The following is a 14,860-nucleotide window of genomic DNA, read 5'->3' on the forward strand; positions in this document are numbered from 1 at the left end:
TTCGGTCGTCACTAGTTTCGTGCTGGATCCAGTCTGTCTCCTTCATCATCTGGCTTCAGGGGATATCTGAAACAAACTATCTTCATTCAGGCCGGCAAGCGAGAAACGAGGAAAAACTCTGGGGCATTTTTATATAACGAAACAAAGTAATTATTCATAAATCGTTTTACACTTGTTTAGTCGAGTTCTTTGATTCAAGCTTCATGCTGCAGGTTGCATACTTAAGTTCCTCTAATACATTTCCCAGCTAAGAACAAGAGCTTTTCAACTTAGCTCTTATGAGGGTTTCGCCCTGGCGGGGTGAGAACGATGTGTACGTCTCGATGCCAGTCAGTAAAAAACACTCTGGACTCTAACTCCAAAAAGTCAATCGTTTTTATCAAATCAGTAATTCCTCCTTCCACCTTTTTGGAGTTATTCTTTCTTTTTTCCATTATCTTATTCTTTTCCTTCTCTCGTGAACTCATTATTTTATTCTTTTCATTTTCTCTTTCTTTTCTCTCTTCTTTGTCTTTCATGACCATATCTCTCCCTACGTTCAATTTATTTATCTATCTGTCCAACTAACTTATCACTGGCTGGTGATCTGGCAGTTAAAATACAACAGATGGACCCAACGACAATACCTCCCAGACACCAAAACAGACCTTTTGAACCCAAGTCATTGTATCTTTCAGCAGGACATTGTTTCTTTAATAATTTGAATTGTTGTTCTAACCTAAACCAGAAAACGACCCTGTATTGCTTTTTCGGCCAACTCGAGAATGTCATTATCATATTTATTTATTTATTTCTTTCCCATTGAAATATTCACTATTTCTTCTCTCATTGAAATATTTACTCTTTTCTGTGGACAGGAATCTCATAAACATCTGTTTTTCCTCTCCCATCTTCTCTTCCTCTATTTGAAAAGCAAGATCGTCTGGTGTCGCCAGGGATCTCGTCATATATATATATATATTAGTGGGGATATCCGGCATTGCCCGGGTGTGCCGAGTAGGGAAGACGGAGAAAGAAAAAAAAAAAAAAAAAAAAAAGTAGGCAGCCCGGGAGGAGAGAGGTGTTTAAAAAAAAAAAAGTGGTAGTAAGCAGGCAGACTCGAACCCGTAACGTGAAGGAAGAAAAAAAAAATATTAGCCGATGTCTCCATCGTGCAATCTAAAGTTAAGAGCATTGAAATCAAACAGTCAATCCAACGTTGACGATGACTTGCTAAAACATTGGTGAAAAAGCTACTCCTCCTTGTACAAAACTTCCCAGTTTAGGGTGAAGGAATTAATGTTTTTAGCCAATTTTTCGATATTTGTCATCCAAAGGATCGAGCCTGAAAAAGATCTCGCAAGAATCTGTTGCATGTATTAAAAGTTTTTGCGAGACATACAACCACACACACATTTTGCCTTTTATATATTAGACTAGTGGGGGTGCCCGGCATTACCCGGGTGTTTGGAGGTGTAAAAGAAAAAGAAAACTTTTAGTAGGCAGGTAGGCTCAAACCCGAAGCCTTGAGGCTTACCTCGTCACTACAAGGGCAGAAAATTAATAAAGGTTGAAATTAAGCGATTAAAAAGTCAAGTGACAGGTGTGTAAATTTAATGAGGTCAAACATCACGTCATAGGGGGAATGAAATCACATACTTAACTTTGGCTACAAGCCAGTTTCTGCGTATTTGTTTGTTTCCCCACAAGATGTTGGGGAAAACCAGCTCCCCATAAAAAGGGGAGTGTTGAAATGAATAGCAATTGTCTGATATGTTGGGAAAACCAGTCATCGATCAAACCTCATTGCTTTCTGGATGTCCCCGGCATGAGTGCCAGGGAGCTTCCTTTTTCTACGGGTTCGGTTTCGCTTTAATACTGAAAAGCCAAACAAACACACGAAGAGTAAAAAAATATTACGAAAATAGCATGTAAAAGTCGCCCAAATAAAAGATACATGCGACCTCCTTTCGTAAATCATAGATATTATAATCTAGGTAGTATATAAAAAGTTCTAAGAAACAGTGCCCCCCCCCCCAAAGCATTTGCCGGGCATACAAAAATGTGCACACACTAACACATATCTTGCCTTATATATATATATATATTATAGATAGAGAGAGAGAGAGAGAAGAAATATATACACATATATAAAATGTACATTACACAAAAAATGATGCTTCGCCAGTGTTCACATTCGCTATTCAAGATCTATTACTAAAATATTACATCAGTAATTTTAGTTTTCATATTATATCTGATGATCTGGAGAAAAAAATATTTGTAGTTTAATTTCTTTTTTTTTTTTTAAAGTATAGAATTTTTTTAAAATTCATTTCCAGGGGAAAGGTATGTCTAAAGTGGATGTCTGACTTCTAATTTGCTTTCTTGTATCTCCTCACCACTTCATATGGGGTTAGAACAGGGTATTGTTAGTTTTTGCATGATGAAATGGAAGTATATATGTAATTTTGAAAATGTGAATAATTTTCAAACTCCAATAAAGACTAGACACATACAAGTATAAAAATTGTTTACAGCTGTTTCAAGAGAATGTTTATTTTAAGTCATAAAGAAAAAAATTTTTCAAAACATTGAACCTCTTTAGAATGTTCACAAATGCACCTTTACCTTTATTATCCAACCTTACTATAATTTAAAATTTTTTAACAAAACTTATTTTCACTTACATTTTATTTATTGAAAGCATTTTGCAACCTTTTTTAAATTAAAATTCAACCATTTACTTACTTGTTCGGAAGCCAACTGGTTCAATTATGGAAACATGGACATCCCACTTTTTCATTTCAAGGCGTAAAATATCAGAAAATGCAACAATCGCACTTTTAGAGACGGAATAGGCACCAATGCCATTCATAGGGATTCGAGCTGTCAAAAAAGGATTCAAGAAAATTAGTTTTATTAAATCTGTATGGATTTATTGGACGTTAAAATTGTCATCTGCATATCAAAAACCAACTTTTACTGGACATTATCTAAACTTCAACTCCCATCATTCAAATCGAATCGGCCATTTCCTAAACATTGAGAAAAGGTAATATGCAGTAATAGCAAAAGGAAATGGACAGTTTAAGAGAAACCCTTCACCAAAATATCAATCCAAAGAATATAACATCAGCTCCAAGAAATCTGAACCAAATACCAGAAAACATCACCATCAACAGATTCACATCAAAGGTTTGTTGGAAAATATTCAAAGAATATGTAATCCACATAACATCAAGATAGTATTCAGGAGCAATTCAGCTCCTAAAAAGCATCTTGTGTTAGTTAAACCTATCATGGAAAAATCATGACAAAAAACTGTCTGCAATTCTAAGGAAATGTGGAAAACTATACAAAGGTGAAACATATTGCCCACTAAAAGTGTAGAAAAACACCAGAAACCTATAATAGTTAGAAATACTGAAAAAAATGGTTGACTACATATGAAGGGACATGACTCAAAGAAGCAGCATTTACGTTGTATATAAATGTAAAAATTTAATTGCTAATCATGCATTACTTTTTAAGTAATACACATATTTATGCGTTTGTTGTTTTCATTCCTTGTATTATGCCCGCTACTGGATGTATGTGTGTGTGTATATATATAAATACATATATATATATATATATATATATATATATATATATATATATATATATATGAACAAATAATTAATAAAAAATGTTAAAAAACATCTTGAAAAAGAGTTAAAAACATTTAATTTTAAAAAAAAGGAAGCACAAGTGGATAGTCCTTAATCCGCGGAGTTTCGAAGAAATACTCTCCTTCTCATCAGAGGGCAAAAATTAGCAAAATGCGGGATCGGATTTTGCATGTAAAAGTATTTAATGAAACCACAAGTAAGTCACAGATCTTACTTGGTTAAAAAAAAGGGTGAGGTAAGGGGAATAGGAGGTAAAAGAAAAAAATGATAAAAAGATTTCACATGAATGGATAGTCCGGTGAAGGGTAAAAAATCCAAGAATGGTAAAATCCAAACATGGTCGAATTAAAAACTTCCATATATATATATATATATATATATATATATATGCATATATACACACACACACACACACATACACACACTAGTGGTTTTCATTCAGTGTTGCTCATGCGGAGATATAAGTCAGAATATTATCTTTTTAAGAAAAATAGTAATTTAAAATATTTAAAATTTTTGGTATTTTTTAGTTTCTCAAAACATTAAAAAATAAAAATGTTGAAAAAAAAAAAAAAAATTCTATTGTACGTAATCATTATGAAATAAAGTTTTCATACAAAAAAAATCACTTAATTTGATCAAGTAGTTTTTTTTTTTTTAGAGGAAAATCAAATTTTAATGAGATCGATTGTGTCGCATCCATCTTTCTTATTTTGTGAACGAGGAGGGGGGGTGCCTTTAAACAAAAAGGAGATTAACAAAGGACAAAATAAAAATTAGATTAAAAAAGGACAGAAACTCTGTAAAATAAGTAAAAAAAAAAAACGAAAATATTTATCTAGGTATTTTTCTGCCCAGGTTTCAAAATGATCTCGTCAAATTTTGACAAACTTTAAGTGGTGATTAGAGTTAACTCCGCTGGTGCCCCCCCCTCCTCATTTGCGAAATAAACAAGATGGATGCGTTACAATCAATCTCAATAAAGTTTAATATTCCTCTGTCAAAAAAACTACTTGATCACAGTGATTTTTTTTGTATGAAAAATTTATTCCATAACGAGTATGTACAATATAATTTTTTTTTTCAATATTTTCATTTTTTAATGTTTTGATCAAACTAAACAAGTACCAGATTTTTGCCTTGAAGGAAAAGTTAAAATAACATTTGTAATATGAGGTCAAGTAATAAAATTTATTACTAAAAAAATTTCTAAGACAAATTGACAAATTACATTAACAAATTGAAAGGAATCGGAATTATTTTAAAATAAAAGAAAAAGCAAATTATTTTAAATCTTAAAAATATCAATAAAAAATATTTAAACGGTTAAAAATCTTTTAATTACTTTCTTTACAGAGTTATTCTTTGTTTAATTCTATTTTTTGTTTTATGAAAAAAAAAAAAAATGTTTTTGAAAACTGAATTTTCTTTCCAAGAAACTAACAATGGTCCCAGATGGAATTGAAGGAAAATTTCAATAATGTCTTTAGATTTTGTGAAAATTTAACCATTATTGAAACTTTTTGAATTCAAATACAAAGATTGACATACTTTATCCAGTATAAGGTTCGTGGGGAGAATCCCAGCAAACTGTTACAGAAGAAATATTGGATTTTCAGTTTCAAATCCAAACTAAGAGAATCAATACTATCTATGTCGGATTTTCTTCAGTCTCTGGATTTGAAACTGATGGTACCAATATTTTTTTTATCTTCCATAACACACACACGGAATCTTAGGGAGATGTCAATCATACCAGTTATTATAGGTGCCACGGGGCTTATGAAGAAGAACCTGAAGTCCTACCTAACTAATATTCCTGGTGAACTAAGTGCAAAAGAGATCCAGACAATTGCACTTAAGAGAACAACGAGAATACTAAAAAGAGCTCTCGGTTGGTTTCAATAAAAAGCATGGCAATGTTGCCAGCTGGCTTGGCTGCCCCATATCCAGCGTTACAATCTTCAAAGGAAAAATTAAGAGAGTGCATTAATGTACATGCAAGAAATAACTTCATGACCTGTTGAGGTTATAAATAAAAAAAAAAAAAAGTACCTGCTAAACTACTCATATTGATGATTCGACCTTTGGCTTTTCGAATTAATGGCAAAAAGGCTTTTGTTAATCGAAACGTGCCAAATAAATTCACATTGAGGGTTTTCTGGAATATATGCTCAGAAGTCATTTCCGTTTCTGCAAAATATGCTACGCCGGCATTGTTCACCAAACCCCACAAACCTATTAAAGAGAGAAAACAAAACAAAAAAAACAAACCATTAAACTACATTGATTGCAGGTGCATACAAATATCAACAGAACAAAGAAACATCAATTTCATCAATTGACTGTAGCAAAAATTATCAACAATTCTGAATTTAGCAAGATTAAGCCCAACTTATGGTACAATTGAATTTCCATTTAGACAATCAATCAGTTGTCTTAAAAGTTATGAAATATCAGTTTAAAACCCTTAAGTTTAGTATAAGAACCATTAATTTTAATTTTTAAAAGATTATATTTTTGCATAAGGTAAACTTTTAGGAGTTGTAAAACGTCAAACAGTTGACCAAGTTTAATTCAAGGGAATCACCAGGTGTGCATCAGTAATCAGTATCATTTCAGAGATGATTGGATGTCTTGAGATTTCCCAAGAATCAAGTGGAGAAATGAAAGACGATCAATTGCTATGCATGGTGATTAAAAAAGAGAGAAAAGTGCAATACCTGATTTCCCTCATGCCCTGATTCCATAGGAATGGCATTTTAATAAAATCATAACGCAAGTGGAAAAACCGTCAGTAGAAAAGAGAAAAAGCTGAAATATTGTCTCTGTACCAATTTACTGTGCTCTTATACAATTTATACATGGCAAAATCAGGTTGACACACCAGTTCCTGTGATAACTGAGTGTCGTCAATACTAAATGAGTGACCATGTGAGAGGGTTTTTTGCTTATCCTAGCATTGTTCACAATCATGGAATTTTCCTTGTCACTGAAACTGTTTGTCCAGTGTAGGTGCGGTGAGATATTGGGCAGCTCTTGTTTCACAACTGACATCCTGGGTAGGTGGTATCCATTGTCTCTTGAGACTGAATATTTTTATGTATATAATCTATCTCTCAAAAAAGGTGAAGTAATAGGTGTGTCAGAAACTTCGTGAAAAATATTGAATAATTCGACCCCGTCTTTCCAAGCTTATAACTACTCGGAAAATGTAATTCAAACCCTAATTTTTTTTCAATTAAAGGAGCAAGGACCAAGGTTTCATTTAAAAAAAAAAAAAACAAAAAAAAAAACAAACGTGGTTTAAAAAAAAAAAAAAGATTTTAAACTTCGGACTTTACAGGTAAATTTCCAAAAAAAAAAAAAAAAAAAATGTTCTTTTTTTTTGTTTTAAATTAGAATATATTATTTATTGATCTTTTATCTTCAATTTGTGATATATAAAACTTTGGCACATAAATTAATTATTTACTTTTTAATAGACATTTCAAAATGGGGGGGGGGGCGTGAATTAGTTCGACCCCCTGTCTTTCCAAGCTTATAACTACTCGAAAAATGTAATTCAAACCCTAATTTTTTTTTTTTTAATTAAAAGGGGCAAGGACCAAGGTTTCATTAAAAAAAATTTTTTTTTTTTAAATACAAACAACGTGGTTTAAAAAAAAAAAAAAAAAAAAGGTTCTAAACTTCAGACTTTGCAGGTAAATTTCCAAAAAACTTTTTTTGTTGTTTTCAATTTGAATATATTATTTATTGATCTTTTATCTTCAATTTGTGATATATAAAACTTTGCCACATAAATCAATTATTTTTTAATAGACATTTCAAAATAGGGGGTGTGAATTAAAAAAAAAAAAGTTTGTCTAAAATATTATATTCGGTTTATTGGAAAGAGCATAAAATTTCACACTGACCCTGAAAATATCGTAAAAATAGAATAGAAAAATTGATAGATTTTTAAAGTTTAAAAATTGAAAACTATTGAACTTGGAAAATTCAATTAATTTCATTACTGTTTTTTAAAAAATTAAAAATAATATTTCTATTACTTTTTATACAACTTTAATAGTTTATTTTGGAAGTATAATCCATAAAGAAAATAAACAACCCACTTTTAAAAGAGAAATTTTGAGTTTTTTATATTTTATTTGCAGTTTCATGTTAGGGGTGTCAAAAATTCCTACAAAAATTCTGATACACCTAGTGAAGTAACAAGTCGTAGTTCTAACACTGAAATACTATTGTCACACAATCAGAAATTGTTAATAACTTCAATATAATTTTGCATGTATACACATCTATTATAAGGAGATATAATCTATTATGTATAGATTTTCAGTATTTACTTCAACAGTGCTCAATACATTAGTAGAACTAGATAAGTCACGTAAATATATTTATGGCAATTAAGTTATGTAGAGCTGCCCGCATTTCATCCCCATAGAAAATTATCAGGTTCTTAGAAATCAGTATCCATTTGAGATAATTGGTTGACTCGGAACAGAATTCCTTGAAAATCAAGTGGAAGAGTGAGAGCGATAGATGACCAATTGCTGTGGGCAATACAAGAAAAAAAAAGAGCAAAGTGGGATAACTTTCAGGTCTCGATTCTATGAGAATTAAACTTAGTTTGACAATTCCTTATGGGGATGAAATGTGGACACCTTAATTGCCATAAATATCCTCAAGGGTGCGAGTTCCTATAGAAACTTGTGTTTTAATTAAAATAATTTCTATATGAACTCACACCTTTGACGTTATTCTCGCGTTGCCTACGCACAGTTCAAACATTTCAAAATACAACCGCTGAGAGACAACGCGCGGCTCTTTACAGACTTTTCTTTCTCCAACCTTACAACATGACAAGGAAGAAGAAAAGGAAAAAAAATTGTGATAAATTTCAAACAAGTAAACTATTTATTTTCCTAATATTACGTTGTGATTTGTCTTTCAAGCGCACTTGATGCATATTTTATATATATATATATATATATATGTATATATAGCCAGTAGAGTTTAGTTTCTTAGAAGTACATCCAATGAAACAACATGTGTCTACCAAAATAGTGCTCAATGAGTGAACAGAGCAGGTATATTAATTTTATTTATACAAACATTAATGGCTACATATGTGCATACATGTTTCTGTAATCACCCACGTTGGGGGATTATGTCTTCAGGCCAAGACTTTCGACGGTAATTCTTGGCCTGAAGACGTAATCCCCTAACGTGGGTGATTACAGAAACATGTATGGACATATGTAGCCATTAATGTTTGTATAAATAAAATTAATATATATATATATATGTGTGTGTATATATATATATATATATATATATATATATATATAAAATGCAATGCTTCCATACAGTCTCGAGAGATAATGGGCACTCTTGAAAGGGGATTTGCGTGTGTAACTATGAGGCAATGGTTGAGCAATTTCCAACCACTGAATTGGTCCAGTGGCAAGGAAAGGCCCAAAACTGACAGTAAACAATGACAAGATAAGCAGAGAGCACATACAGCAGCTGCAATTCCAAATGGTCACCCATTTTAGTACTGACCAGGCTCAACGTTGCTTAACTTTGGTGATCTGATGGGAACCGATGTGTCAACATGATTATGCCACATATACATATATATATAGCAATACTACAACAGAATTGCCCAAACATACCTGGCACAATGGTTAAAGGGATTGATTGACAATCAGTTCTGAAGGTTGATGGTTCAATCTTAACTAAAGACGATAATTAAGATTGACAGAAAAAAAAGAAAAAGAAAAAAGGAAACACTTCTACTCAGTTATATCTGACAGGCCAAGAACAAACTTTCGTAGATTAAATATGGAGTTCAAATTGAAATTTAGCATGGGTTTTCAAATTCAACATAAAGATTATCAAATTCACAGGAATCCACTGGAAGAATATCAAACATTACATCAGCCGAAACATTGCAAAAAAAAAAATAAATAAATAAATAAATAAATAAATAAATAAAAACAATGAAAATGGGATCCAAATAATCATCTGAAAAATTGCAAAACAATGGACAATTCAGAAATATTTACCATTTTCTCCTGCCAATGATTTTATGTGTTCTTTTGCTCGTTCAATATCAGTTTGGCTTGTGACGTCAAGTTGGAAAATTTCAAAACTATAAAAGTGAAAAGAAGAAAGTATAAATACAGAGTAATAAAAAGAAAATGCACAAATACATGCATTGATATATACACACACATATACAGGTTGTTCCAAAATGGTTGACACCATTCTAAATGCCCATATCTCGGAAACTACTCGATAGATCTTAATAAACTAAATACACTTTATGTTGAAGGTCAGAAGTTTTATTGGTTAAATTTACAAAGAAAAGTACAAATATTTGTTGGTTCTATGACAGATTTTCATAAATGTTCAATATGAGCGTAAAGAAGAAAAATGGCCCATAAACTTTTTTCTTGAATATTGCACAAAACACGTTAACTTTTGGTGAGTCTCTCTTGTATTCAACTGTGCCATGAGGATTTTCTTTGCCTAAAATGTGAACATTATGTGTATTAACTTTGCCACTCGTGTGAAACTTGGCTTTATCACTAAAAACTAGCCGATCATCAAAATCGTCTTCTTTGAGTTTATCTAGCATTTCAACACAAAATTCTTTAGGTTTTTGCTTATCACATTCCCCCAAGGCCTGGACGAGCTGCAGCTTGTAAGGCTTAAAATCGCAATCGTTTCCTCAGAATCTGCCAAACTGTTGTTTGTGGAATGTGGTTTTCCACACTTGCTCTAACACTTTCCGAGAACTATGCAGGAAGGCTTCATGAACCTGCTCCACTGTCTCTGCTAATGTTCATGGCCATCCTGGCGATTTAGGTATGTATAAGCAGCCCTTTTCTTTAAATTTTTGGTGCCAAGTCCTAATTTGTTTTGTTGTTGGTTCCTTCTTTGCAAAATTTGTGAAGAAGGCATGCTGCACTGTCTTTGGTGACCAAGTCCGAGCATACTCTAACATGCAAAATGCCTTTTCTTTTAAAGTGAACGGCATTTCTTAACCTGAAAAAATAGAAATGCCAAACATTACACACAAAAACTTGAAAAGTTTCTACACAAGCTGTGAAAATTTGAGGTCATTCCAATGAAAATTGTCAAAATTATTGGCCTACGAAATGGGATCAACATTTTGGAACACCCTGTACATGCACACTGACATATCCATGCAGCTACACACACACACACACCGTCATATACGCATAGATCTATACATACCATCATACATGCACATATATAACCATAGTTGTGTGCTAAAATTCAAACTAACTTTACATAAAATTAAAGCTTAAATTTATTGGTTAGTTTTCTTTCAGATTTGTATAACAAGCTGGTAAAGTAAGAACAAATTACGCTAAATGTCGAGTGCTGTACTGCAATTATTGTGACCCTAAGTAGTAACTGTACTCAAAGAGTTGAGTTTTTCATTTCCCAAAATCGACAATGTACAACATTACAAAAGCAAAGAATGTGTCCTTGAGGGTAAGTCCCTAATTACTCAGAGAAAAAACACATAACAAATCCGAGGTTTGCAAGAGGAACAAGGACTTCTTGGAGCAGCTTCAGGTCTTTATATATGCAGACTCTAGCAAAAAGACTGAAGATGCATAAGACAACAGTCCTTCGTGCCATCTATGAGGAACTTGGATGCAATAGCCCATGGCGCAATGGTTAGAGTACTTGGAAAAATCAATTGTAATAGTGATATTCTCCTGAAGTGTGGGCAACCAAAAAATACAATTGTGAATTACTCAAGACCTTTATCCAGTCATGGTTGACAGAACAAGAGCATGCTACCCCCATGAAGGGTTCTGCTCAAAATTCTGTCCAAATTCCCGAATTTGACAAGATGCACCTGAAGAAGGTTGGAGGTTACATCAACCGAAACGTTGTGAAAATCACACTCAAGATGAGAACTGTAGTCCGCTGAATCCAAATAATACAAATTTATGTAGTTATTATACCTTCACTTTTTACTACACACGCATTATCTGCACAAATTGTTTTAAATCAATTATAATTTCCTATCGGCAGTTTCCACAAACTAATGTTTACAAAAACTTACTATAACATTTACTTATAAGTTACACAAATAAATAATATAATTTGGTACAAATAAGTTAGCGCAGCTTCTTCTGGTAATGTTTTACATCTAATGAAAATGCTGTTGCTTCGTTGGTTTCAGCATCGTAAATTATGCCATTTTGCAATATTTAGATTAACATTATTTACATATTGGTACAATAAAAAAAATTTTGTCGCAGCTTACTTTTGATCACGTACGGTTTATGCGTCTTAAGTTATGCAGTGATAAAATGAACTGATTTCTAAGTAAACGAATACAAGTCGTCTCCACCTGAGTATTAACAGAAAAACCACCGAACCAACAATACTTATATTACATGAAAACATTTACACAAGAAACGGCGGCACCTTTTCCTTATTTTTATAAGTGATATGGTATGGTTCTTAGAAAAAAATTTATGTACCAACAAATATTTCCATTATATGAAAACATTTACAAAATAAGCTGCAGCAACTTTTTCTTTTATTTATTAAATAAACAGTACATGTTATGGTAGCGTTTTTAAAACATTTGTCTTTAAGATAAAAAATAAAATTCATCCAAGCTTTTTTCCTTTAATGTTTTGATTTAATATATCATTCGATCAAGTGTCCAAACTTGTGAGATGAAAATATGAACGAACCTCTCAATAAATGTAGTAGCTCCCTAGGCAAAAAAAAAAAAAAAAAAATTATTTTTTGATTTTGGAGCATCTTCAGCAACAACACTACAGTCCTTCGTGCCATTCATGAGGAACTCGGATGCAATAGCCCGTGGCACAATGGTTAGAGTACTTGGAAAAAATCAATTGCAAAAAGTGATATTCTCCTGAAGGTTCAATCCTCAATGTGGGCGACTAAAAAAATACAATGGTGAATTACTCAGGACCTTTATCCAGTCATGGTTGACGAAACAAGAGCATGCTACCCCCATAAAGCGTTTTGCTTAAAATTCTGTCCAAACTCCCGAGTTCGACAAGGTACTCCTGAAGAAGATCGGAGGTTACATCAATCAAAATGTTTCTACAATTGTCTTACAATTCTTGCACATAAACTAGTTAGTTCCTCTCAACCTACAAGAAAATAAAAAACCAGGATGTAAAGTTCTTGCGATTCAGTTGAAATCAATCTTTGTTTAAAAAATAAAAATTTAATTTGCTTACACGATCATATTTTCTTTTTTGGTTTTGTTTCCCTTTGGTTTGAGGGAGACATTCTGGATTCTATCTTTTGCCTTTTGTTTATTATTCAATGCTACAGTGGATGCTTCGTTTGTTGGCAAACTAACAAATCATAAAACTATTTCTTTTTATACAAAACACATTTTTACACTAACAGCCTGAATTACATTGAGAAAAATCCTCATTTTCATTACTTTTGATTCAGTTTGTATCTGACTACATTTACGCCAGTTTTTATAATTTTGTCTGTCAAATAATTTACGCTGCTAAAGTACAAATTTCCCCTTCATTACATTGCCTATGGATAGGCTTTGTTATATATTTGTTTTTTTGTTTTTTTATTATAATCGTTTTGTGTTTAGTTCTCTATACAGGACTTATTTTCAACACTGCTCAGACATTAACTTTTTTTTTTGTGGTAATTTTTTACTTTAGCTCCACCTACACAATTTCTTTTAAACTGACGACTTCTATAGGTTTTAGACTATGCTGAATAAGACAATCTATTTTAACTTTAGCAGAGACAAGTACTTTTTGGAGATATAATGACATGCATTATGCACTGTAATTCACTGTTCTACGCACATGCGATAAATACTGCCATTCGCCTCCAATTTCTTTTTTTGGTTTATAGTCTTTGTGGGTGGGTATGCTGACAACAAATGTCAAGGTTAAACTTGGAGCAAATACTTTGACAATACTCCCTCCTCATAAAATAGGGTGTCTATTCCAAAAGCTGTTCTTACCATGGCAAGGTTTGGTACGTCAATACCATATGACATTCTTAACACGAGGAGGTTAAGGGTATCTATTCCGAAAGCCGTTCTTAACATTAGGACATTGTGGATTGGCCACCAACAACAACCGTAGTTTAATTTTTATGAGAGGGGAGGGATGCTTCCACTGGGAATTGCCAGTTAACATGTCCTGCTAGTTAAAAAATAATTGTGATACCTATTAATAATAATTGTGATACTATTTAATAATTAAAAATAATTGTGATACCATTTAATAATTAAAAATAATTGTGATACCATTTAATAATTAAAAATAATTGTGATACCATTTAATAATTAAAAATAATTGTGATACCATTTAATAATTAAAAATAATTGTGATACCATTTAATAATTAAAAATAATTGTGATACCATTTAATAATTAAAAATAATTGTGATACCATTTAATAATTAAAAATAATTGTGATACCATTTAATAAAAAATTGATAATTGTGATACCATTTAATAAAAAGTTGATAATTGTGACACCTTTAATAATTCATAATGATAATTGCGATACCTATTAATAAGAATTGGTGATAATTATTGCGATACCTATTAATAAGAATTGGTGATAATTATTGCGATACCTATTAATAAGAATAAATCAGTGTTTAGTTAAAGTACAGTTCATTTTTTTATAAGACATATGAATTTGAAATTTTGTTACAGTTGTCCTTTATGTTCACAAAATAATTGGATGAAAAAATAATACAAACTAGAAAGACTTACTTTTCTGAACAGGAATTTTTTAGTTCTCTTGCACCAGCACCAAATTGGTCCAAACATCCGGCAATTACTTTCATCCCGATACTATCGAGGTTTTTTGCAATTGCAAATCCGAAACCACTGTCGCAACCTTTAAAGAAAAATTAAAACATAGTTATCAGAATGTTATCCACTTTCAATTATGTACATATATAATTTTTAATTATATACATATATAATTTTTAATTATACACATATGTAATTTTTAATTTAATTTTTAATTATATATATATATATAAATATATATATCTCTCTGTTTGATTTTACTTCAGTCAATGTTCTCAAAAATCAAGGTCGCGTTAACACTTGAACTCTGAGATGCATTAATATTCGAATATTCCATTAAAGTTCTTTACGATTC

At 31.8% G+C, this 14,860-nt stretch overlaps 1 protein-coding gene across 2 annotated transcripts in view; it reads right to left on the reverse strand.

Annotated features, from left to right (window-relative positions):
- The window catches only part of LOC145266437 (retinol dehydrogenase 7-like), a 45,846-nt gene that overhangs the window by 10,901 nt on the left and 20,085 nt on the right, over positions 1 to 14,860 (reverse strand). For both annotated transcript variants that reach the window (XM_080122113.1, XM_080122114.1), the window contains exons 3-6: positions 14,464 to 14,590; positions 9,728 to 9,813; positions 5,709 to 5,891; positions 2,731 to 2,868 (exon numbers count right to left, since the gene is read on the reverse strand). In XM_080122113.1, coding sequence (XP_079978239.1) covers positions 2,731 to 2,868; positions 5,709 to 5,891; positions 9,728 to 9,813; positions 14,464 to 14,590 — 534 coding nt within the window. The remainder of the gene's footprint in view (positions 1 to 2,730; positions 2,869 to 5,708; positions 5,892 to 9,727; positions 9,814 to 14,463; positions 14,591 to 14,860) is intronic.

Source organism: Euprymna scolopes, chromosome 41, assembly GCF_053919585.1.
Source record: "Euprymna scolopes isolate OS-2025 chromosome 41, ASM5391958v1, whole genome shotgun sequence".
In the NCBI taxonomy this organism is placed as follows: Eukaryota; Metazoa; Mollusca; class Cephalopoda; order Sepiida; family Sepiolidae; genus Euprymna; species Euprymna scolopes.